Raw genomic sequence first — 25,591 nt, forward strand, 5'->3', positions numbered from 1 at the left:
ACACCTCCTCTCCACCCTCTTGAACCCTCCCCCTGCCTCCCCCAGCCCCGGAATGCCTCCTCCCCACCTCACCCCACGCCCCCACCTACCTCTCTGGCACCTGGTGGTCTGGCTGGCACAGAGCGGTGGAGCAGTGGCAGTCCACCGGTGCTAGCCCAGTGCTGGACTGGCACTGAGGGCTGCAGATGTGCCTTACAGCACGTTTGTGACACTCAGCACTGGCAGAGGACTGGTGGTAAGAGCTCAGGATTGGGTTCACAGTCAACCCCTCTATTGTACAATCTCCACTGATGTGAATGAATGATGTGGCAGAAGGGCTATGCTTGGGAGATTTGAGCCATAATTCACCTGTTATTTCACATTTTTCAAATACATAGTGTAGGATTGCCAACTCTGACTTATGGCCCAAGCCTATAGGTCTCTAGTGCTGGTGCTGAGCTCCAGAAGCGGCACTGGGTGTCGCAAATGTGCTGTAAGGCTCGCTGCAACACCCAGAGAGGAAGGAGTAGCAGTGTTGGCCCAGCACCAGTTGGCACTGGCCCAGTGCTGGACGGATGCCACCCAGAGCAAGGGAAGAGCTTAGAACGGTGATAAGGGCCTTGGGGAAGAGAGAGGCATTCTGGGGAGGGGGGAGGTTGGGGCAGGGAAGGAACCAGGGCAGGAGGGGGGCTGGGACTGGTGTAGCCCTGTTCTGGTGTATCCTATCCTCTGTGGCGGGCTGAAAAACCTGACATGGAAGTTCTCTTGTCTACGCCAGCAAAACAGCCAGTGCAGACTTGAGAAGCCCCATTGCAGAGCTTGAGGCTTTCTTCAGGGGGAAGGGGATGAAAGCCCGTTCCTCCAAGGAGACCTCTGGCAGTGGCAGTGGCTACAGCAGTAGCCATTTTGGCACCACTACACCCAGCATGTGCCGCCGACTATAGGCTTGGGCTGCCCAACTACTGGATTTTTTGCCTTGATCGTGATGTAATGTTGGAAATTCTTGGAGGCTCAGTTAAAATATCTGGAATTACTTTTGGTAATCACCTAATTCTTGGAGATTTCACACCAATCCTTGAGGGTTGGAAACCCTGATATGGTGCTCATATTTACATGCCTCTAGCAATTTGGCTGTTAAAAATACAAGGTTTCTTTCAGGAACCTCCAGGAACCTCATTAGATAGAGGATGCTAATGGTAGAGAAAAAATTGTTTACCTTGTTTGTAAATGAAAACTTGTTTTGTTCCACTTTGCCAGGTGTATGGATAGCAGAAAGTGGTGGAGGCCAAGAATGGGTCATTTCCTTGAAAATGAAAGAGATTTTAAAATCATATTTAATATTTGAAATACATTGTGCGAGAGTTAAGCATGCTGGAGTATGAATTCCAAACAATTTTTCTCTGTATAAACTGCAAAAAGATTGTAGCGTATCAGCAGTTATTTAGAGAATACCTTGCTTTGCCTTGTCTTTATAATGATTACTGAGAACGTTATCTGAAACAATTGAAAGTCACTGTTACTTTGCTTGACACTTGGTTTGACAGCAACTAGAAATTATATTTTCTAAATATTTAAGGTAGTATTAAAACATGAAAGGTAGTATTAAACTGTGCAGGGAGAGACAATTCCACTAACCACTCCATGCGACTGGGTGACAGATGGGGGGAAAGAAGCAATTGAAGGCACTGGTTTTGAGTTTATCCATCTTAACCCTAAGATTTTCAACTTAGGATTATTGTTAGAAAAAAGTACCACAAGTATACAAGGAGTACTGCAAATTTTTTGTTTAAGTGACAAGGTAAAAGCATTTAATAAATAGCCTGTTTTCTCACCTATTTTTTTCTCCCCTATTTATTCCTTATCTTTGGATTCAGAAAATTCTGTACAGCTTCAGCAGCCTTAAAAAGCTGCTGGCAAGTAGCCTTTGTCCTTTGTTTGAAAAGGCATTATCAGCCGTCCATAAGAACAGCCTCACTGGATCAGGCCATAGGCCCATCTAGTCCAGCTTCCTGTATCACACAGTGGCCCACCAAATGCCCCAGGGAGCACACCAGATAACAAGAGACCTCATCCTGGTGCCCTCCCTTGCATCTGGCATTCTGACATAGCCCGTTTCTAAAATCAGGAGGTTGCACATACACATCATGGCTTGTAACCCATAATGGATTTTTCCTCCAGAATCTTGTCCAATCCCTTTTTAAAGGCATTCAGGCCAGATGCCGTCACCACATCCTGCCGCAAGGAGTTCCACAGACCAACCACACGCTGAGTAAAGAAATATTTTCTTTTGTCTGTCCTAACCCTCCCAACACTCAATTTTAGTGGATGTCCCCTGGTTCTGGTGTTATGTGAGAGTGTAAAGAGCATCTCTCTATCCACTTTATCCTTCCCCTGCATAATTTTGAATGTCTCAATCATGTCCCCCCTCAGACGTCTCTTTTCTAGGCTGAAGTGGCCCAAACGCCATAGCCTTTCCTCATAAGGAAGGTGCCCCAGCCCAGTAATCATCTTAGTCGCTCTCTTTTGCACCTTTTCCATTTCCACTATGTCCTTTTTGAGATGTGATGACCAGAACTGGACACAATACTCCAGGTGTGGCCTTACCATCAATTTGTACAATGGCTTTATAATATTAGCCGTTTTGTTCTCAATACCTTTTCTAATGATTCCAAACATAGAATTGGCCTTCTTTACTGCCGCCACACACTGGGTCGACACTTTCATCAACCTGTCCACCACCACCCCAAGATCTCTCTCCTGATCTGTCACAGACAGCTCAGAACCCATCAGCCTATATCTAAAGTTTTGATTTTTTTGCCCCAATGTGCATGACTTTACACTTACTTACATTGAAACGCATCTGCCATTTTGCTGGGTCCTACTTTCTTTTGTGGTAGTTATTTACCTAAAGATAGGCATGCCTTGCCACTGGGCAGCAAATCTGCCTGTAGGTAAAGGGGTGGGATAGATAGGCCAGGGGGGTCCACTCCTGCAATCGGGTAACTTGATGACACATCAAACCAAAGTCATATTATAAATACATTGGTGTTGTGAACACTGTGATGAGGCTGTGGCAAAGTAGAGCCAGTTATTAGCCCCTGTACCTGCTGTTCCGTTTTGGAGGTGGCAGCTAGTGAACTTATGAGTGATGTTATGAGTCAGGTTAATCTGCAAACAAGCTCACTACTGAACCCCCCAAATGATGGCTCAATCCTATGGGCCTCTAGTGCTGGTGCTGAGATCCAGTGCCAGTGCTGGGTGTTGAAAACATGTCATTAGGCACGTTTGTGCCACCCAGAGAGGAGGGAGTGCTGGCGCTGGGCCCAGCACCAGACAGATGCACCTGAAGTAAGAAAAGAGCTTTGGACTATGGGAAAGACTTTTGCGGTGGGGAGATGGTGAGGCAGGGGAGGAACCAGGAGCCAGGATAGGGACCAGCAGAGACCTGCTCTGGCATATCCTATTCTCCATGTTGGGCTGCAGAGCCCAACACAGAGGCTCTCAAATACTGTGCTGGCAAAATAGTTGGCGCAGACTTGAAAAGCCCCTTTACAGGGCCTGGGGCTTTCCTCAGTAGAAGGAGACGGAAGCCCTTTACCCTGAGGAGACCTTGGGTGTCCCAGTGGTGACACTGGATACAGTGGTAGCCATTTTGGTGCCACTGCACCCAGCGGCGGTGCCAAGTCTAGGACTGGGCTGTGAATCAGGTAGTCAGTAAAATACTACCTGTGATAAACTCCTATAGGATCCTTTGGGGTCCACCACCCAATCACCGATGAAAATTGGAACATGCCACTGCCACTCTATTCAGTATCTTAGGGTGCAATCCTAACCAACTTTCGAGCAATGAGGTAAGGGCAATGCAACTCTGAGTTAAGGGAACAAACATTGCCTTACCTTGAGGAAGCCTCCATGACTGCCCTCCAACTGCAGGACGCAGCATATGCCCCACTGGCACAGCTATGCCAGTGCTGGAAAGTTGGTTAGGATTGTGCCCTTAATCTAACTTTTATATACCCTGCAATATATGCAGGTGTGAAGACACTGAGCATAAAATATGGTTTCTTTAGACATTGATCTATTTGACACTTTAATTTGTCCTTAAGATTTTATAACTCTTTGGGCACATTTATTCATTTTGTTAAATATCTACCTCAAATGCTGCTCTACAATTATGATTCAAATATCTTTTGTTATTGGCAATGTTTTGGGCAATCTCTCTTATAGGCTGGAAAACTTCAGAGCTCTTAATCTTTACACATTTTCAAGAGCTTCAAAGGTACAAGGTACATTTACAGCCCATCCCTAACCTGTGCTGGAATGGGGAGTCCAGCTGGCCTGCCCCATATCCAGTGTGGAGTTGGGGCTGGTTGCAGCTGAGCAGCTTCATTCCCCTTATCCCAGGTAACACTGCAGCAGTCCCAATGTGACTATTTGGATCTGTGCCACCTAAAGAGGTGGCACAGATCCAAGCAGCCCAGAGCTGGGACTGGGGTTAGGATCTAGCAGAAGTGCTGGATCCTGGCCCCACCCCCTGCTTGGCTGCGGCCCACCCACAGGCCCGCCCGCTGCTCACCCTCCCTCCATCTCAGAATGCCTCCCTCCTGCTCTTCCCCTGTCCTTCCCAAACCCCTGAAGTGGCCTGATTCAGCTGGCACGGCCTTACCTCCTATGCCAGCCCACCAGGGCTTGGGTCACCCTCCGGCAGCCAGTGCACATCCATGTGCCGGCCTCTCTCGGTGATGCAAATGTTCCCTATGGCACCTTTGCGGCACTCCAGAGCTGGCACATGGAACATGTGCTAGCCTATCCCAGGGTGGGAATTGCATCATTAGACATTTCTGCATAATTTGACTTCTTTCCTAGTGAATTATCGTATCATATTCTGTCACTTTAAATTTGCCCTCACCTTGCTACCATATTACTATTGTTATTTATTACACTTACATGAGTCCAGTGCTCCCTGCCCAAAAGGCAGAACCAGCTATACACAATTTAATACACTGAAATAATAATAATAATTTCTTCAGCTCCACCTCTGTAGAATCTCTGCTTCTGTTTAGGTGCTTAAACAGAAGCAGTGGGTTGTGTGATAAGACAATTGTCTGAAAACTGGCCTTGCTTGGGAAAGCTGAAATGATGTGGTTAATCAAGATACAATCTTTATTAGTGTGTTAATCTCCTTGACCCAAGAACTGTGGATTCTAATTCCTAAATTGCCACGCAAGACTAATGCAGCAAGTTTCATTTTTTTTGCAATTGGCCGCAGACTGGCGCAAGTGGATAATGAAGATAAATAGCTGCCTTTTGGGAGTGAGGAAAGAAAGTTATGGGAAGAAGAGGTAGGGTAACTCAAGGTCCAGGCCTCTGCAAGAACAACAAGAAGCAACGAAATTGCGTATAACACAAATTTTTAGAGACATTAACAAGTATGCTATTTTGATGTTCTAACTAAACAGCCGCCACAAGGTTACTCTGGACCAATTTCAAGTAATGAAAACAAAGGAGCTTGAAAAACCATAAAGAATATGATATGAGCCTGGCTGTTTACCAGTACATGACAGATGGCAGAATATATGTGGACAGAAGAGGAACGAAAAATTGCTTAGTGTTCCAAATTGAACAAAGTTGCCAAGAAAATGTTTCTAGGCTGGCAGAAGGTTAAAAACATATTACCAGGTAAATATCTAGTAACAATGAAGCATTTTATATGACACTGTTAACATCTGTAACAGAAATATGTTTCATTGTATCGTTATTTTATAAAAGATGGGCAGCCCAATCCTGAGCTGCCTGGGGCCTGCCCAGCCTCAACGGCACTGAGAACGGCTGCCGCTGGATCCTTTGTGCCCCAGGCTACCGCAGGCAGCACCTCGGGAGAAGGGGACTTTTGTCCCCTTCTCCCAGGTAAGGGACGCAGCCCCACAATGGGGCTACTCACTTTATCGCCAACCAAAAAGTCGGTGGCAAAGTAAAGGCGTTCATGTAGGGCACCAAGCCCTGCATGAATGCTTTGGATCTGGTGGAGCAGAGCTCCATGGATCCACTTCCCTCCCTCCCCCCGGCACGCCTCCTGCCCGCCCCCCTCCCTGCCCCCTGAGTCCCTGTCATGTCTCCCCCTGCCCTCTCTCTGCCCTCCGCCAGCCTCCACCCTCCCTGGAACGCCTCCTCCCCGCTCCTGCTTGCCGTGCCATGGCTTGGTGGACTGAACTAGCCTGGCGCTAGCCTAGCACCGGCCGGCGCTGGGCTATTATTATTATTAACAGTATTTATATACCGCTTTTCAACTAAAAGTTCACAAAGCGGTTGACAGAGAAAAATCAAATAACTAGATGGCTCCCTGTCCCAAAAGGGCTCACAATCTAAAAAGATGCAAATGAATACCAGCAGACAGCCACTAGAACAGACAGTGCTGGGGTGAGGTGGGCCAGTTACTCTCCCCCTGCTAAAAAAAGGAGCACCCACTTGAAAAAGTGCCTCTTACCCAATTAGCAGGGAGTTAGCAGGGCTAGCATGGGTGGTAGCCCAGCGGTGGTAGCCCATCGGTGAGGCTCGCAAACGTGCCTTACGGCACATTTGTGACAGGATTGGGCTCTCACTATGGTGTTATAAAATGAAGATGTAACCTATCGCAGAAAAATTCAAAATAATTTGAAGCAAGATGAATCTTTAGATGCATTACTGAAGATGCATAGCTCCCCAAAAGACAGATACTGGCAGTAGCCTTTACCTTTTGCTAAATATTTAAATAACATAAAATTGAAATTAATTCTTGACTCAGCCACTGAGTCAAGACTTTCATATAAGTCTCATCTGAGCCAAAAGCAGAACATAGCAAAGAATTGAATCCTGTGCAAGACTATTTACAGTTCAATCCCGACTAAATTCCCCCATGCTGATGTAGCGGCACCAGCATGGGCTACAGTGCACCCCACAGGGCAATTAGGGCTGCTGGAGGTCTACTTGGGATGACATTTGCTCCCTTGCCCCAGGCTGCCCCAGCAGCCACAACAGGTCAACTTTAACCTGTGCCAGCGATAGTGCTGGTGCAAGTCTCCATTGATCTGTGTTGGCAGATCAGACCTGGGAAAGGGTACAGCATGCACTGCCCTTCTCTTGGGCCCAATCCATTCACCCCCTTCCTGCCCTGTTCCCACCCCTCCCCTGCCTCTACACCACACTCACCTGCTCCAGAGGGCATTGCTCCATGCATGAGTGCCATCAGGAAGGCTCTGGCCTTTCTGCAACCTTCATACTGCCACAAAATGCTTTATGGTGCCTTTGTGACAATGTGAAGGCCTGACACGCTGGCAGAGCACACAATGCACTGGTACACCTCAGTTCACTATGCTCTGCGTATACATGGATGCCTTGGCTCCTAGATTGTCTGTCTTTCTCTATAATAGCACTGAACAGTAGTAAGTTCTTATTGGAATGTTTTGGAATCACCTGAAGGATGAAATATGGAGGAGCTGAGATAACCACCTCCCCACCAAAAAAGTGAAAGAAGAAGGTGATTATTCACCACCGGCATTTGTCACCAATTACATAATACAAGGAACAAGGTGAGTTGAAGAGTCTTTGCATATAAAAACAGAAGGCATGTTTTCCTTTCCAGCACCATGCAATCATTTGTGACTGCACAATGCAAAGCTTTTGGACATCATGAGCCATCTAGATATTCTGATAGAGTTCTGGACAGGAATTAGTGGTTGTCGCAAATGTCATCTAAGAACCATTGGGAATTACATTCTGAAAGATAACTGAAATTCCTTGAATGGAGATTGTTAGGTAGGAAGTTAAAGCCTAGAGATCCCAGAATAGCATCTCCACAGCAGCTATCTGTTTCACATGCAGGACCTGCTAGACAGGTATAGCTGCAGCATCATAATGCATGAAGAAGGCATTGTTTCAAAATAAGTTTTTCAGCCCAATCCTATTCAATACTGCACCGGCAGAATGTGTGTTCTGCCGTAAAGTGCTCTGCGGCAGCATTTGTTGCTGGTGGGAATGCCAGAGCCTTCCTGAGCATGTCTGCAACTGTTGGGATGCTCACCAGATCTGGTGCATCCAGCATAAGGATGGGGGAGGATGGGTAGGGGGTGGAATGGGGAGGAGATTAGACACAGGAGAAGGCGGAATCAGCAGTGCTAGCACATGCTGTATCCTAACCGCCTTCCAAGGCCTGATCCACCTGCCCAGATCACCTTAGGGCGCAATCCTAACCCAAACTGGAGCAGCGTTTCCCTTACCCCTGGATAAGGGCTGCTGGTCACAATGGGTCTCCTTGGACTTGAGCCACCTCTGGAGGTGGCACAAGTCTAAGGAGAGCAGAGTGGCTTGAAGCTGCTCTGTTCTCCCCGGGAACGTGGGTTGGGATCCGGCAGTTATGCCGGATCCCAGCCCCGCCTCCCGCTCCCCACCCGCCCGCCCCTAGGGCCGCCCATCGCCTGTCCTCCCCCCGCACAAGAACACCTCCCTCCCTTCTCCTCCCTGCCTCCCCACACCTACCTTTTCCACTTGTGTCGGCGCAGGTTGGCCGACACAAGCGGCGGAGGGGAAGCCGGCGCGGACGCTTATGTCAGCCTCTGCAGGCTGGCGCTTCTTGGAGTGCCAGCCTGGCTTCCCCTCGAGGAGGCATAAATGTGCTTTCAGGCACGTTTGCGACCCTCCTAGGTGGCAGTTTGGCTTGCACCCTTGAACTTGCACTAGCAATATTGCTGCCACAGGTCCAAGCTGACCCATAGTGGCTGCTGGGATTTACTCCTAGGTAAGGAAATAAATGTCCCCATATCCCAAGGAGACTCTAGCAGCCAAAAATGCTCACTGGAATACAGTGGTATCCATACTGGCACCTCTGCAACACCCAGGAATTTAGGTAGGATTGGGCTGTTAGTTAAGTAATGGGGAACATTTGGGAGTAAATAGAGCCTTTTTCAAAGCAACAAGGTTGGCAACCTTCAGTCTCGAAAGACTGAGGTATAAGCCTACAGCAACCAGTATTCCCATGCGGTCTCCCATCCAAGTACTAACCAGGCCTGACCCTGCTTAGCTTCCGAGATCAGACGAGATCGGGCATGTGCAACAAGATGGTTCTGAATAATAATGAAATACGGTGGATAGCATTTAAAATAAAAAAGGTTACACTGATTTCTGGTGGAAAGCCAATTGGTATCCAGCTCAGAATGGCTTGTGTCTTACGGATAATGTCTGGAATCTTTATGTTCTCAGAGTGAGAATGGAAAAGAAGTTGACAGCAACCAAAAGGGCACTATTAGGAATCAATCAAAATAGCTGAAGTAACAAAAAGAAGAATCACACACTAAACAGATACTAAAAGGGAATTAAAACATTAGGGATTATTTCTCAGTACCAGATGCCTCAAAATGAAGCATAATGAACCTCAAAGTGATCTTGTTCCTATAAATTGTCTATTCCTAAATTATGCATAATTATAGGATTATTATGCCTATCCACAGCTATGCCTATAGAGCACTCCTAAATTTATAGGTAAATCTCCCTGCACTGGGCACAGCACTATACAAGTGAAAAACACTTTGTCAATGTAACAAAACTCTTGTGGTGTAAACTGGGCATGGTTTAACCAGTAAGCCTCACATGAGCAGGACTCTGTGAGCACAAAAAACCCAGATGGATTCTCTGGCATTGTGGGAAGGAGCAGACCTTACCTAGAATTCTGCAAAAGTGATGGTATAACTTTAAACACTCTTATTAGAGTCAACAAAGCTCAGTTTCACATGATGGCTCCATTTCATCCTGGCATGCTTCTACTGCTATCATTACAAACAGTAATGTATCCCATTGTCATTTTGCAATTCTCTTCCATATGTCACTGTTGAAACTTGTTATATTCCTCCCCCAAATGGTCCATGTACACATAGTTACATGGATTGTTTGCCAATTCCCCCTCTTTTTTTATTATTTATGCCTAATGCATGCACACCACTGTACGTATGAACTTCACAGGCTATTTTGTTCTTAGGTAATGCATACGAAACTCTGTACCTGTGTAGGTACTGCTTAGGTATTGGTGCATTTGTGCCCAATATACAAATGCATCACAGCCTCTGTGATGTCTCAACATTCTAAAAGCTGCTGGGACATCCTCCTGCAGTAGCCCTTTTAGAATTCAGAAGGGCCACATAGCACCCCAGTCAAGTTTTATTTTATTTAATATTTAAATTATTTCAATCCTGCCACCGAAAAAATGGAGTGCTCAAAGCAGTGTACAACAAACAGGAAAATTTGTAATCAGTGGCTTAGCTAATGATTGTGTAGCCCGGTGCCAAGCTCAAAATGTTACTCTGGAAGTGATGTCACTACCAGAAGTGATGACACAACTGGTCTTTTTAAAATGTGAAAATTGGGGGGAACCCACCTCCTCCCCCCAGTCAGTGGCATAGCTAAGGCATCTATCTGCTACCCGGGATCAAAGAAGATTTTGTAGACCCCCTGTACGATAAAATCAAATTTAATTAAGTAAATAAAAAGTTATTAGTTCCATGCTGTATAATAATAATATCTCATTGACGCTCCGAAGAATCAGTCTCATAGGTCAGTTTGGAGTTAAGCAAATCCACTTTTTGTTCCATAAGACAGTTGTATTTTCATTTTCTGGTTAATTGGGCGTAACGTTTGATAGAATACAGATATTCCAGTGCGGTTTGTTTCATTGCACTCTGCATTAAAATATCTTTCCAATGATATATAACATGATGGTATTATTCATACATACCAAGATTTTCACAATTTTGGTCACTAGTGTCAAGCTCAGTTTGTTGCCCCCCTAAAGCTTGATGCCCGGTGCAACTGCTACCCCTGCACCCCCTTAGCTACACCACTGATTGTAATATGCCTAAACAAGGACAAAATATAAAGTACAACAGTCACTTTTTTCCTTTACACCATATAACACCCCAGCCAGCCCTATGGGGCTACTCACATCTGTGCCAGTTATTTAGCTGGCACAAATTCAAATAGTCATGTAAGGCTCCAAGGCCCAGGAATAGGTTTTAGGATACAGCATGCACTGCAGTGTTCTAAAAATTATCTGCATGGAGGCATTGCTGCAATCCCCAGATAAAAACCCTTTTCCTTGGACACCTTTGAGATCTTAATGCAGGCCTCCTATTCTCAGTACCATGAGGAGGGGGATGTAGGATGGGATGTTTCATTGGAAAAGATGGTTCTGGTGTTTCTAGCAAGCAGAGTAATCAGCAGAAGAACTCTTCCTACGGTAAATTCCACCACTTTGATAATTTACTGCTTTCAACACACACAAGAGCAAAGGCAGCTAAGTTTTCAAAAGAAATACTAACAGTTTCTCAAGCATACACATCTTCTGAAGCATCAGAGGTTTCTACTACTCAGTCGCATTCCTGGGGGGGGGGTGCAGTGCTGATTTTGTTTGACTTTTTAAAATTGTTTTGAGAACTGAATCAAACTTAAAATTTTTAAAAATTTTGGAATAAATTGATTGAACCTTTGTCCTATACACGAGCAAAACAAAATCTATTCTTTTCAGTTATGTTTGTTTTTATTTTGAACTAGCTAGACATGGTTTGTGATAGGCCTGGCTGTCAGATGATTTGGTTCAGTCATGTATAAGCTTCTTATAGATTTTTGAGCACACTTTCACTTATCCAGGCATTTAGAGTACTTAGAATGTGATAATAGTAAATAGAATGTGCTATGATGTATTAAGGTGTCACCAGAACCCTTTTAGTGAAGTATCTGTAAAGAATTCAAAACACAACATATAAAACAATCCTGGAACTCTTTTCTCCTGCTGTTATAATAAAACACTTGATCAATTTGGCCAGCATGAGAAGGAATAAAATTATAGAGGATGTCAAAGCTGAAAAGGAGAAAAGAAAAACAATTAAAATGATGGCACTTAAAGCGCACACCAGAAAGTGGCTTTGTTAAAATAGCTTTATGAATTTTTATGTTTAAGACTTCTCAGTGAGTGGAGCAACTGTGCCAGATGGTAAGCTTATCCTGGGATATTAATTTGTGGAAAAACACTTTCATTCTCACACATTCTTCTTTACTGATACACAAAGGTTTTGCACATAATAGAGTGTAAATTAAGTCTGTGCTATCTTCATGTCTGCAGAATGTCTAGTATACTAGAGTAGCCAACTGGTCTACAGTTGATATATCTGGCCTTGTAATTAGAATTTGGCAAGCATGTTTTATGGCAATGGAATTGGAGAAGGTTGCCAAAGAGGAATGACTGACAAAGAAAATGAGAGTCAGCATGGCCATGAATATTGGATCAACTGGATTAATAATACAAATGGGGCCTCCATGTCTGCAGATCTTGTATCCACGGATCTGACTTAATATGGGTCCACCGGACCCATGCTGAGCCAGACTCAGGCCCCATCTGGACCCTCTGGAGGGCTTTCTGAAGTTCAGAGAGGCAGTGTACATCCACCCACTGCCTCTGAGGGCTACAGAATAACCTGTAGAGGTGAAAAAAGCTACTTCCAAAGCTGTTTCCAAAGTTTTTATGCCTTTAAGGCATTCTGAGGCCCAGGGAAGCCCTCTGAGTTTGGCTCCAGTTCCCTTCGGAGGCATAAGGGATTGAAAATCACAGATTTACTTAGCCATGATTTTCGGTATCCATTGGGAGGATCAAGGCATGGATCCCCTGCAGATATTGAGGCCCCACCTATACAGTATTAGTAATACATTATTAATACAGTAAACTATGTATGTTCCTACCCCACCGAGTTGTCTACTAAGGGGTAAAAGCAGGCTGGTTGAGCAGAAAGCTTTGAGTTCGCTCAGCTGAAGACTAACAGAGAAAACAAAAAACCCAGCAGCTTGTAGCAAGGCAGGGTCAATCTGAGGAACCTGGGAGAACCTCTCCCCCTCTGAAAACTTAGATCATCTGACTCTCCCTGCTCACGTGGAAAGCTTCCCAGATTTTCAAGTGTGATCCACTCTGGAACAACTGGAGGAGTTTTTGTTGTTGTTTTAAAATAGAGTCAAAGAGAAGAAAGAGAGAGGGATAAATAGGCCATAATAAAAGTTTATAAATTCAAAATATACACATTTCCAAATGAAAAAGCTACTATCAAGACTTTTGTGTTTATTTCTTTTTCATTGTTTTGTGGTGCCACATTTATTTAGAGCAGCAGTCTCAGTGGTGGAGTGCTTTCAGGCAATGAACATGTTTCCTGTTCATAAGGTCAGATGTATTTTTAAAATACACCACCACCATCTGCAGGGGATATATTCTTGCTGCCACTGCAGATACCTCAAACTGCAGATACCTGAAACGTGAATTTGACAAATCAGTGATTAACCAGAGGTAACAATTCAAGAGCATCTCTCTGTATGGACTTAAAAACACTAGGTTTGCTGATGTCACAGCTAATAGAGGGATGAGGGCTAGCTGAGGCATTCCATCTCATGCCTTTACAAGGAAGTATTGGTTGCCCAATTGGTGGACACATGCCAATCTCAGCAGCCTCTTTTGTCTCTAGGGAACACCAAATATGAAGACAACAAATACATATCAGAACTGTCTAAGATGCTCTTTGGCTTAGGATTCAAATGAATTACAATGCTGTTGTAGGTGATGTCTCCCCCATGGGATGATGGGACTTCACAGAAGCCTTTTTTTTGGGGGGGGGGTGTGCTAATAAGATCTAATTGTAAGGTAAAAATAAGAGAAAAAAAGAAATGTTTGAAATGTTTGGTATATTGCTAACTTCTTGAAATGGTTCTCCCCCTTCCCCTTAGGAATCGAAAGATAACAAATGCTGCATTTTGACAACACAAAAGTAATGCTCTTCATGTGCTTTCCTGACAGCTTCCTGAAAAAATGGTTTTCTATGATAGTATAAAACAAAAATCACATATTTCCAAATACAGGTTACTGTCCTAATATAGCAGTGTTTCCTAACCTGAGGGTCACAACCACCCCAGGGCAACCGGAAACACTGAATTCTCCCTTAAAAGGAGTGGTGACCTGCAGTGATAGTGGGGCAGTGGCAACAGCACATCTGGGTTTGTGTTGCCGCTGAAAAAAGGGCATTTGGACTTACCAGGTGGCGGTAGCAGCAGCAGCTGAGATGCCGCAAAGCCCAGGTTCTTGCCGCTGCAAAAGTCAGAAACCCCTCTTATTTTCTTTGTCATTAGTAATGGCGATGCAAACCTGGAAGTGCTGTCGCTGCCTCTCATCGTGCCCCACAAGGACTTAGGGGTCACCCAACCTTTGAGTACATAAGAACAGCCCCACTGGATCAGGCCATAGGCCCATCTAGTCCAGCTTCCTGTATCTCACAGCGGCCCACCAAATGCCCCAGGGAGCAAACCAGATAACAACAGACCTCATCCTGGTGCCCTCCCTTGCACTGGCATTCTGACAGAGCCCATTTCTAAAATCAGGAGGTTGTGCATACACATCATGGCTTGTACCCCGTAATGGATTTTTCCTCCAGAAACTTGTCCAATCCCCTTTTAAAGGCGTCCAGACCAGATGCCGTCACCACATCCTGTGGCAAGGAGTTCCACAGACCAACCACAGCTGAGTAAAGAAATATTTTCTCTTGTCTGTTCTAACTCTCCCAACACTCAATTTCAGTGGATGTCCCCTGGTTCTGGTGTTATGTGAGAGTGTAAAGAGCATCTCCCTATCCACTCTGTCCATCCCCTGCATAATTTTGTATGTCTCAATCATGTCCCCCTCTCAGGCGTCTCTTTTCAGAGACTGAGTTTGGGAAGGTTGGGAACCACTACTCTAAAGGAAGAGGGTAGTTTCATAATATCCTCCTCACTTCATCTTATGGCTTGTGGTCCTGCAGGTGTGAAAGGTTCCTTTTTTTCTATGCCAATATACGCTTGCATAAGAATAAATATCACTTTTTTAAACAAAGCTCCAGGTTATCTTAAATTATGTTTATATTTGCCCAGAAATATTTATAAAGAATAGCGAGGATCACATTCTGCAACACTGTAATTGTAATAGGTTATAGTTTATAGTCATAGTCATAGTATACATTAAAGCTATAATTGTCCTACTCCCTTTTGGCTTTGTACACTGAAGCAATAACACTTAGCACTAACAGCAAGAGTTGTCTTTTATCTGCCAATTTCAAAGCATTTTACAACCATGAACAATGTCTCTCAACATACTATTAAGGTTTCTAAGTACTATACAATCTTTCTCAGGCAAAGTAGTTTACCCTGAAATAAAGTTTGAAATAATCTTCATTCAAGTTACATTCATCCACAAAATATCTTTCATTAGAACTATGTTTCGTTTAGAACATGCTGGGGTATAAATAAGAATGTATACATATTAGGAGCCTTTGGCTGTAATCCTATGCAAACCTTCCTGGGAGTAAGCCCCACAGAACACAACTGGACTTATTTCTGAGTAGACATGCATAGGTGTGTGTGGTAACCTTGTCTAGTCAGTAGAACACGATATCTTTCCTGCTGCTTTCTAATGTTATTTAGCTCACATTCAAATTCTGGAAGTAACATGGGTTGGAGGACATCCACTGCGGGTTCTGACACAGATTTAGGTTCCTCCAATAAAATGGACAGGTCCCATATGTTTAATTTTACAAAGATAATATATATATGTATATAGAATATAGATCTATATAGATTCACCAATCCCACCCACCCATGGACCTGATCCACCTATCCCACCCACCCCCAGGCCTTATGAATGTTTTCAGCACTGTGGAGGTACATTTTACCCCCTGTACTCTGTACGGTTCTTAATCCAGAAACAGTCTGCTTCCTATATGGGGACATAATACACAACTAATTTCTACAAAAGACCAGTTGAGTGCAAGTTTACTCAAAAATACATCCCATGGGGTTCAATGGGATTACTCCCAGTAAGACTGCACAGAATTGCAGCTGTACTCTAGTCAATGGTCACAAAGAATTACAAGTATCTCAGTTTTCCTGACAAAAACTACAAGTAACCTTAGGAGATCTCAAAAAGGAGACTTACTGTACAGTCCTATGTGTGTCCACCCAGAAGTAAATTCCAATGGGACTCACTCTTCAAGGTCACTGGAAATTACTCTTGGGTGTGTATAGGATTACATCCTTAGGAAGATTTCTCCTGTTCTACACTCTGCTGCTTTGGGCCTCAAGCAGGGGATACAGCAACTGGAAAATGCTGTTGCTTGAAGAAAGGTTCATAATGCTTGCTGTGTGTGATAATCCCCTGAAGAAATTAACACTTTAATTTATGCAAACTGCAAAGCGTCTCTGGGATAACTATAAGATATTAAAAGTAAGAGAATATCCAGCTGACAACAGCATTAATCAAAAACCATCTAAGCATCAGCTGCGCCACTTGAATGCATCCTGAGTAGGAAAAAAGCAGGAAATTTAAAAATTTGACCTTTTGGGAGGATGACAATAGTAACACCAGGATTCTTAAACAATGTGCCAAATAAATGGCAAGGACCTATATGATGAAAATGTAATTAAATGTTCCATATACTGTACCAAAATTTTGTTTGAAAACCAAGGAACACAAAATAATTATAATATACACTATCAAATTAGTATTCGTAGTTATGTTATTGTAGACAAAACATGAATAAAGTGAAAGGTAACTTGAAATGAAAACTCAAGTTTTTCAAATTTCAAGATTGTAATTTTAAAACTGAAACCATATACCCTAGATGGAAAAAAAATCTGCTTTTACCTTTCAGCCATTATGTTTTCAAACACAAATAATAACAGCCAAAAATCATACACATGTTAGGTGCGCACTGCCAGCACACACTGTCACAAATGTGCCATAAAGCATGTTTGCAGGGCTTAGCACTGGCCCCAACACCAGAGCTCCGCTGCTTGGTGGTGGCCCAAACCGCTGGGTGGCGGAGAGGTAGGTGGGGGCATGCGGGGAGGGGGGAAGAAGCGTTCTGAGGCAGGGGAGGCAGCGGGAGGGTGAGGAGGAGGTGTTCTGGGGGAGGGAGCAGGTGGGAGGAGTGCGGGACCAGTGGAGCTCAGCACCAAGGCCTGCCACAGAATTGAGCAGCCCCACTGCTGGGTTACTTGCCTTACCAGGGAAGGGAACGAACATCCCCTTCCCCCAAGGAGCTGTCGGAGGCTGCCCGTTTGAGTTCAGAATGCCGCAGCAGCCATTTTCAGCGCCGCAGCAGCACTGTACGTCAGGCAGCTTAGGATTGGGCTGCCGATCTTTTATGACCAACTAGTAGTGAACCTTTACAAGTATACTGAATGGTTTTAACTGATTCATCATACAACTTTTTCATATTTTTGGGTTAAGCCTAGTGTGTAGAGCAGTAATTTTCAACCTTTTTCATCTCACGGCGCACTAACAAGGCACTAAAATGCTCAAGGCACCCCACCAGGCTTCTGACAATTGACAAGGCACACCATGCTGCCAGTGCTGGCTCACATCTCCCATTGGCCCTATTAATAAATGACCTTCCCCCAAATTCTTGTGGCACACCTGTGGACCACTCACGGCACACCAGTGTGCAATGGAACAGTGGTTGAAAATGGCTGGTCTAGAGCCACACGTTATCCTCAATTTACAATTGCTATTAATCTCATTAGAACGGCATATTTTAATCTATACAACCAAAATGACAACTAATGCTAACTTAGTAAGGTATTAGTGATATCTTCATCTGCAGAAATATTAATGCTATCTAGCATCAGACTCTGTACTTGAGGCTTACCATTCAATTTAGATTCTATTTTAGTGAGAACTTTAACAATGGATTTAATGGGGGAAAATACCCTTGGCCTTCACTTCCTTATATGAAAACATACAAAGAGAGTAATACTTCAGGCACTGAGGCATCCTTTGAAGATTTTCACCCCTTTTACGGTCCAAACATAAGGGTTGTTTGCACGGCTTGGAATAACCGTTCTGGTGGCATTAACAGCTTTGCAGTCCCAGTGAGCATTGCCTGGCAGCCACAAGTGGCTGAGTCCACAGAACTACAGCTGCCTACTGCCACCAATATAGTCACACAGGTATTGAAAGGGAGTGGCAACGGGTGGGTGGAATAGGGAGGCAACCAAGGTGGGGAAGAGGGTGGATCTGGCCCAGGAAGAGGCCAGGCTCAACAGCAGCACCACCCACCAAATCCTAAACCTAGTGGTTTTCAAACTCTCTAGAAGAGTTTGCACCGCTGTAAGTCCTTGCGGGGGCAGGGGCGAGGAAGCTGGGGCGGGGGGAAGGCAGTGACGCAATCCCCAGGATCACGCCACTCAGGAGAGCTGCAGGGACTGGGATGCACTCACCAGTCCCTGCAGCAGCCTGTCAGAGGTGTGGGGAGCCCTGAGCGAGCACCTGCAGGGCTCCCCTGCTTGTTAGAAGTGAAAGTGGAGCAATCATGTTCCATTCCCGGTTTTGAAGAAGTTGAGTGCTATTGCTCCACTTTCACTTTCACTTTCTGCAGGCTGGGGAGCGCTGCAGGCAGTGGGCAAGTCCAAAAAACCATGTTTTAAACTTTGGTGGCGGTGCAAACCTGGAAGTGCAGTCACTGCCATCACTGTCAAGTCCGTGTTGGTTTCCCAACCTCTGAGTAAAGGTTGGGAACCACTGAAACATAGACAAACTACCACTGCACATGAGTGTAATTTTCAGTGCGTTAAAGTCAGTGACAGGCAACCCAATCCTAACTTGCACTGGAGCAGGTAGACCAGCAGGCTGCAACCAGTGCAAGTTTGAGGCCAAAAGTGGCACAACCCAAGGCAAGGGGAAAATTTTTTCCTTACCCTGTATCACGCTGCAGTGGCCCCAATGGGTCTACTTGGATCTGTGCCACTTTCTTATTAATATTTACTATTTACTTTCAGCTTTGACTTTAGCCCAACTTTGGGAAACAAAGTGTAGTTTTAGTGTATTTTAACTTTTTTTGCTACTATTTTTTTATCCCATTTTTAGGATATAAGCTAAGTTTTACTGCATTTGAAGCTTATGTTTATCACGTAGCTAATTATGTTGTGCAGCACTGATTTTATCCTTCACTGGTCTCAGACCATAATAAAGATTTGATTTGAAAGATGTTCTTCCACCTGGTTTTCCCAAAATGTTTTGCTCCAGGAGGACTCAAAAAAGGCATTCTGGGAAAACTGAACTGAGTTCCACAATTTCAACAGAGTTTCAAGATGTCTTTAAGTTTTATTCCACTCCCAAAGAAATTAGCAAAAAAGACCAGTCCATTTTTTAAAGTAAAGAAAATGGTTGAAGACTTGAGCAGCTTCTGCTCCAACCTCAGGTGAGAAATAGACATTGCCTGTGGCAGGGGTCTCTAAACTTTTCAGTTGAAGGGCCACATCAAATATCTGGTACAGTGTCAAGGGCCGGAAAAAAAATTAAATAATAAAATTTAAATAAATACATTAGAGATGGAACTTAGATGAATGAATAAATGAATGGGTTCAAATGCCCAGGATTTCTTCAAGCACCAACAGAGCCTAAGAAATAAAGCACATGCTTAAATGGACCCCCATTTCCCCACCCCACAAGCACAACTCTGGTTCTGTTTGGTCAACGGGGCCAGAGGCTCTCAGGGGATCAGAGGCTGGCCATGGGCTGAATAGAGGCTGGTCGCAGGCCGCATCTGGCCCCTGGGCCAGGGTTTGGAGACCCCTGGCCTGTGGAGTTTGTCTCTGATGCCTTCCCACTGCAGCTCTGCATGCTGGGAATGACTGCTTGTCAAGAGATTCATCCAGGGCAGTGTTTCTCAAACTGTGGGTCAGGACCCACTAGGTGGGTCACGAGTCAATTTCAGATGGGTCCCCATTCATTTCAATATTTTATTTTTAATATATTAGACTTGATGCTACCATGGCATGTGATTGCATAGGAGAAATGTTACAGATCTGTACTTTTAACAGGCCACTCTGAATATGCTTTTAACAATGATAGTCAATGGAACTTTACTCCTGGGTAAGTATGGGTAGGATTGCAGCCTAGGATTGTTAAAAATTTTCCTGCTTGATGATGTCACTTCCGGTGGGTCCTGACAGATTCTCATTTTAAAAAGTGGGTCACAATGCTAAAAGTTTGAGAACCACTGATCCAGGGACTATACCAATGACATTCAGCAAAGCCATGACTTCGATCTGCTCCAAAACCTGACTGTGTGGGGTCATAACTAAGAATAAGTTATGAAAAGGCGGTTTCGGGTCAGGGAAAGTATTCCAGATATACAGAGATATTAACAGTATTTATATATTATTAACAGTATTTATATACCGCTTTTCAACTAAAAGTTCACAAAGCGGTTGACAGAGAAAAATCAAATAACTAAATGGCTCCCTGTCCCAAAAGGGTTCACAATCTAAAAAGATGCAAATGAATACCAGCAGACAGCCACTAGAACAGACACTGCTGGCGTGAGGTGGGCCAGAGATATAACATTCAGACCTCTTGTTTGCTGACTGTGCTATATTGTGTGCCACAGAATATAAATACAGAGGCATGATATTCTTTCTTTTAAGGTTTATTGATTGACAATGTGCAACACCAACTCCCTGTCTATTCATTGTTGCCATGTACCTTTTGTCCATCATGTCTTCCAAGGAGCTCAGCGTGGTGTACATGGTTCTTTCCCTCCTTTGGTCCTTACAACAACCCTGTGAGGTACGTGAGGCTGAGAGAGATTAACCAGGTTAACCAGGAAGCTTTATGGCTAAGTGAGGATTTGAACTTGGATCTTCCAAGTCTAACTCCCAAACCGATACACCATCCTGGCTCTCTCTATATCATTATATGAGATCCAGACAACAGCCTAGCCCCTGATTTCAATTACCTTTATAACTGTGAGCAAAAATGTTTAACTCCCTGTCTGAAAACAACTGGTGATGAACTGAGAAACCAGGGTCTAACATGAACACATATTGTTCAAGTTGCAAATGTAAACTCTACTTAATAAAAATCTAATAGGTCTCTTAAAAAAACTAATGGATAAAACCTTAATCAATAGATACAGGGGAAAGCAAATAATATGTAAGGAGGCAAATAATACAAATAAGAGCATTAATTTCAGTGGATTAAAGAGCAACATGAACATTTTTAATGAGAAAGCAGACACTTTTGCAATACTCGCTCCATGATATGTTGCCTAGCAACAAGATATAAAAATGATGTACAATACCAGTAATTTCTTCCACATATGAAAACAGCACCCTACCATGGCAGCTTCATAATGCACTCTTACAAAATAAAAATCCATAGAGATCATTTAATCTTCCATTTTCTGTAATATACCTTGTTAAACAATTGTGAGTGTGTGTGTTTTGTTAATGCAGCAAAACACTGATGTTATTTAATGATTAGAGAAGGATTATGTAAAAACAATAGAGGCAGCCACAAAAGAAGCACCAGCATTCCTAAAATAAATTCTATAAAGAATTAGGCCTCTTTACTTGATAGTGAAAGTTCAGAACAATAATTTGTATCTCACGCCTGCCCCAGTACCTGGTTGTTAAACTTTTAAAAAATAATTTGCAAAAACAACCTGACATAGTGGTCAATGTAGTGTAACTGTTTAATGAGTGCAAAGAAAACAAAAACAAAAACTAAAGTAATGAGTGAATCTAAGGAGTAACTAATATAAGGAAGTCAAAATTGCTGCTCTTGGGAATAAATTTTGTTTTAGCCTGAAAGCTCCCTAACATGACAGGTGGAAGTAAATTATATCAGAAGCAGATCAACTTCAAGGTGTTGGCACAGCCATCTGGGAGCAGGGCAGGAACAGCTGTCAATTAGACCTTGGAGCAAGGAGAGAAAGGTAATAGAAATTTTTGCCAGGCTAATTATAAGAGATGCTCTGCAGCCAAAACGTCAAGTGTCGAGCCAAGAGTCAGTGAGAAGGCCAAGAAATTTTGTGCCTTCTGTGACTTGTTACAGGAAAAAATACCTTAAGTAAGCCTTAGTTTTTTGAGATGATTCTGCTCTGAAGGTTCCAAGGCTGAAGAGATGTTTTGCTCATTCCGTACAATGAGATCTCAAGTACCCAAACATGTTTCTTGTCCCAAAGCTGTCATACATGCACAGTTGCCCCTCAAGCTGATGCAGACGGCTGGCTTGAACCAGGAGGCAGAAGACAGTGTTGCCAGTATAATTCAAAGAGGTCAATCACAAACCAGCCACAAGCTTACAACTTCTTCAATTTGGCCTTTCTTCAGGGGTGATTGTCAGGGGTTGGCCCTATTGAGCCACTGACCAAGATCCATGCCTATCCAAGGGCACATCCAGTTGGACCAACTCCTAAGTACTAGTAGAAGAGCCCAATGTGCCATCAGGAGATACAGTGGGGCCAATGTGCCATCAGGAGATTGGAGAGGGTCAGAGGGGGCTCAGAGAACGACTCTGCCCCAAGGCCCCATCAATACTTTTTTTTAAAGTTAGAACACAGTGCAGTGACAAAACGTGTTTATATATGTGAACATAAGAAAAGCCCTGCTGCATCAGGCTATAGACCCATCAAATCTAGCTTCCTGGAGCTCAGAGAGGCCCACCGGATGCCCCAGGGAGCACACAAGGTAACAAGAGACGTGCGTCCTGGTGCCACGTTCTTGCACTTGGCATTCTGTGGTTGCCTACTTCTAAAACAAGGACATACCCATCACAGCATGTTAACTGTGATGGACGTTTTCTTCTATAAATCTGTCCAATCCCCTTTTAAAACATCTAGGCCAGACACCATCACCACATCCTTGTGAAATACATCCACATTCAAAACAGGTAAAAATTCTAGCATCTGCATCATGGATTTCTGGACCAGGAGGACCTCTGTTTCCTCTGAATTTTCTTTCAGCTTATTGACCCCCATCTAGTTCTCAACTGCCTCCAGACAATGCTCCAGGACCTGTACAGGAAACACTCTTGGTATTTCCTGAAAGAGGAGATAGAGCTCCTCTGCTAACTGAATAAGAGGCACTTTTTCAAGTGGGTGCTCCTCTTTTTTTAGCAGTGGGAGAGTAACTGGCCCACCTCACCCCAGCAGTGTCTTTTCTAGTGGCTGCCTGCTGGTGTTCTTTTGCATCTTTTTAGATTGTGAGCCCTATTGGGACAGGGAGCCATTAGTTATTGGTTTTTTCTCTGTCAACCGCTTTGTGAACTTTTTGTTGAAAAGCGGTATATAAATACTGTTAATAATAATAATTAATAATAATAGAGCTGAGTGTCATCAGCACATTGATGACACCCAACTCTAAATATTAGGTTGACTTCTCCCAGCTGTTTCATGTAGATGTTAAACTGCATGGTGGACAAAATACACCCTTGTGGCACTCTGCAATAGCCACAGTGCTGAACAGGTATCCCCCAGCACCACTTTCTGGGCCCTGGCAGCCAAGAGGGAGAGAAATCACTCCAAAACAGTAACTCCAAGCCCCAGCTCAGCCAACTGACCCAGAAGGAAACCATAGTCAATTGTGTTAAAAGCCACTGAGAGGTCCAGAAGGAACAACAGATACACACTCCCCCATCCAGTTCCCAGTGCAGCTCATCCACCAGGGTGACAAAGGCCATCACAGTCCCAAAGCCTAGTCTAAATCTGAACTGAAAGAGATCCAGATAGTCTGTTTCTTCCAAATCAACATCTGGAGCTGAGATGCCACCATCCACTTAACCCCCTTGTGCAAGTAAGGGCGCAATCCTAACCCACTTTCCAGTATTGACATAAGGGCAATGTAGTTTCTAGATAAGGAAACAAACATTCCCTTGCTTTGAGAAGGCATCCGTGAGTGCTCCCCAACTGCAGGACGCAGCATATGTCCCATTGGCACAGCTATGCCAGTGCAAGAAAGTGGGTTAGGATTTGGGCCTAAGTGAGATTAGATACCAGCTGGTAATTATGCAGCATGGTGGGGTTTTTCACGTGATTGGGCATCGAAAAAGCCACCAAGCCCCAGCGACCATGTGAGCTGCCATATTCTGCACTAAGTGTAGTTTTTGGACCTTTCAATCTAACTGCTATGTCACTGGAACCTTTCTTTTTTGCCAGAATTGAACCTATTGCCTTTGCAGACATTTGTCATCTTTATTTCATCATTTCCAATCTTCATACCATGATACCTACTTACAGAAGGGCTAAATATGGTCATTTAAATATATCTGCAGCTACAACACTTTTTCAGAGAATTTCCATAGGCTGCAATCCTATACTCACTTTCCTGGGAGTAAGACCCACTGAATGCAATGGAACTTATTTTTGAGTAGACATGCACTGAATTGCACTGCTAGTAAGTTTCTTATCATTAAGAGTATACTATGATAGTAGGTTACAGAGGGTCTTTTAAAATATTTACATTCATTTTTCATTCATCAGAACTGATGGGTGAGAATGCAGAGTACTAATATTATTCTTAATGTTACCCAGGTAAATAGCCTATGTTGATTTGCCAATTAATAAACAATTCAGTCAGAAACCATCCATTAGTGGCGTCACCAGGGGAGTGTGGGGGTTTAGACTGCACCAGGTTACACCATGGAGGGGTGAAACCAAAATGAACAGCAAAATAGACTGTCTATTAAAAAACCCTCCAGTTTTTCAGGGTTTGACCAGATCACAGCTCTCTCTTCTTGAATGACTACAACCCTAATAATACTCTACAGCAGATAGTGGTGAAAAGGGAGGAAAGGAAACAGGACAGGCGCTGAGTTGGTGCATGCTCTTTGGATGCTATTGAGATGGCCTCAGGGGAGGGGCTCTTTAAAAAACACACTAAAAAACTACTAATAACATTATTAACAGAAAGGAAGGCTGTGTGGAAACAGCTAATCAGAAAGGGTGACACAGAGCCTGGTGATACCACTGCATGCCATGCTTGTTAAAAAAGATTAGGATATCTGATGTTGGGTAGTTGGGATAAAGCAGTTGTTTTCAGACTGGGGCGTTGTGACACCCCAGCCTGAAGGCCCTGGCCTCTTTCCCCTTAAGGGACGGGGGGAGGCAGAGAGAAGGCAGTGACGTGATCCCCAGGATCGCGCTGCTCAGGAGGGCTGCAGGGACTGGGATGCACTCACCAGTCCCTGCAGCAGCCTTCCCAGGGTGCAGGGAGCCCTGTGCGAGCGTCTGCAGGGCTCCCCAGCTTGTCCAAAGTGAAAGTGGAGTGATCACGCCCACCTTTGCAAAACTGGAAGTGGAGGACAATTGCTCCACTTTCACTTCTAATCAGCTGGGGAGCCCTGCAGGTGCTTGTGCAGGGCTTCCCGCACCCCTGACAGGCTGCTGCAGGGACTAGTGAGTGCATCCCAGTCCCTGAAGCCCTCCTGAGCAGCGCGATCCTGGGGATCACATCGCTGCCTTCCCCCTGCCCCCGCTGCCTCCCCTCACCCCCACAAGGACTTACAGTGGTGCAAATTCTCCAAGAGAGTTTGAAAACTGCTGGGATAAAGGATAAATTTAGGTGGGGAGGCAAGGGGAACAATATTGTCACTACAGTTGTACAACACTTTACAAAACCACAAAGATGGAATGTTATGGTGAGCTTCTTACTTTGTTCTAATTTCTGATTACTAGAAGTCAATGTAATAGGTTGAAGAAAACAAAACAGAATCATGTGTTATGTTATTTCCCCTAAATTTTAGCCAGCTGTA

General features: G+C 44.1%; 1 protein-coding gene across 1 annotated transcript in view; it reads right to left on the bottom strand.

Moving 5' to 3' along the window:
* Nucleotides 1-25,591, bottom strand: part of AFF3 (ALF transcription elongation factor 3) — a 260,314-nt gene that overhangs the window by 151,881 nt on the left and 82,842 nt on the right. The window contains exon 5 of the mRNA XM_066621326.1: nucleotides 1,196-1,282. Coding sequence (XP_066477423.1) covers nucleotides 1,196-1,282 — 87 coding nt within the window. The remainder of the gene's footprint in view (nucleotides 1-1,195; nucleotides 1,283-25,591) is intronic.

This window comes from Tiliqua scincoides, chromosome 3 (genome assembly GCF_035046505.1).
Source record: "Tiliqua scincoides isolate rTilSci1 chromosome 3, rTilSci1.hap2, whole genome shotgun sequence".
NCBI lineage: Eukaryota > Metazoa > Chordata > Lepidosauria > Squamata > Scincidae > Tiliqua > Tiliqua scincoides.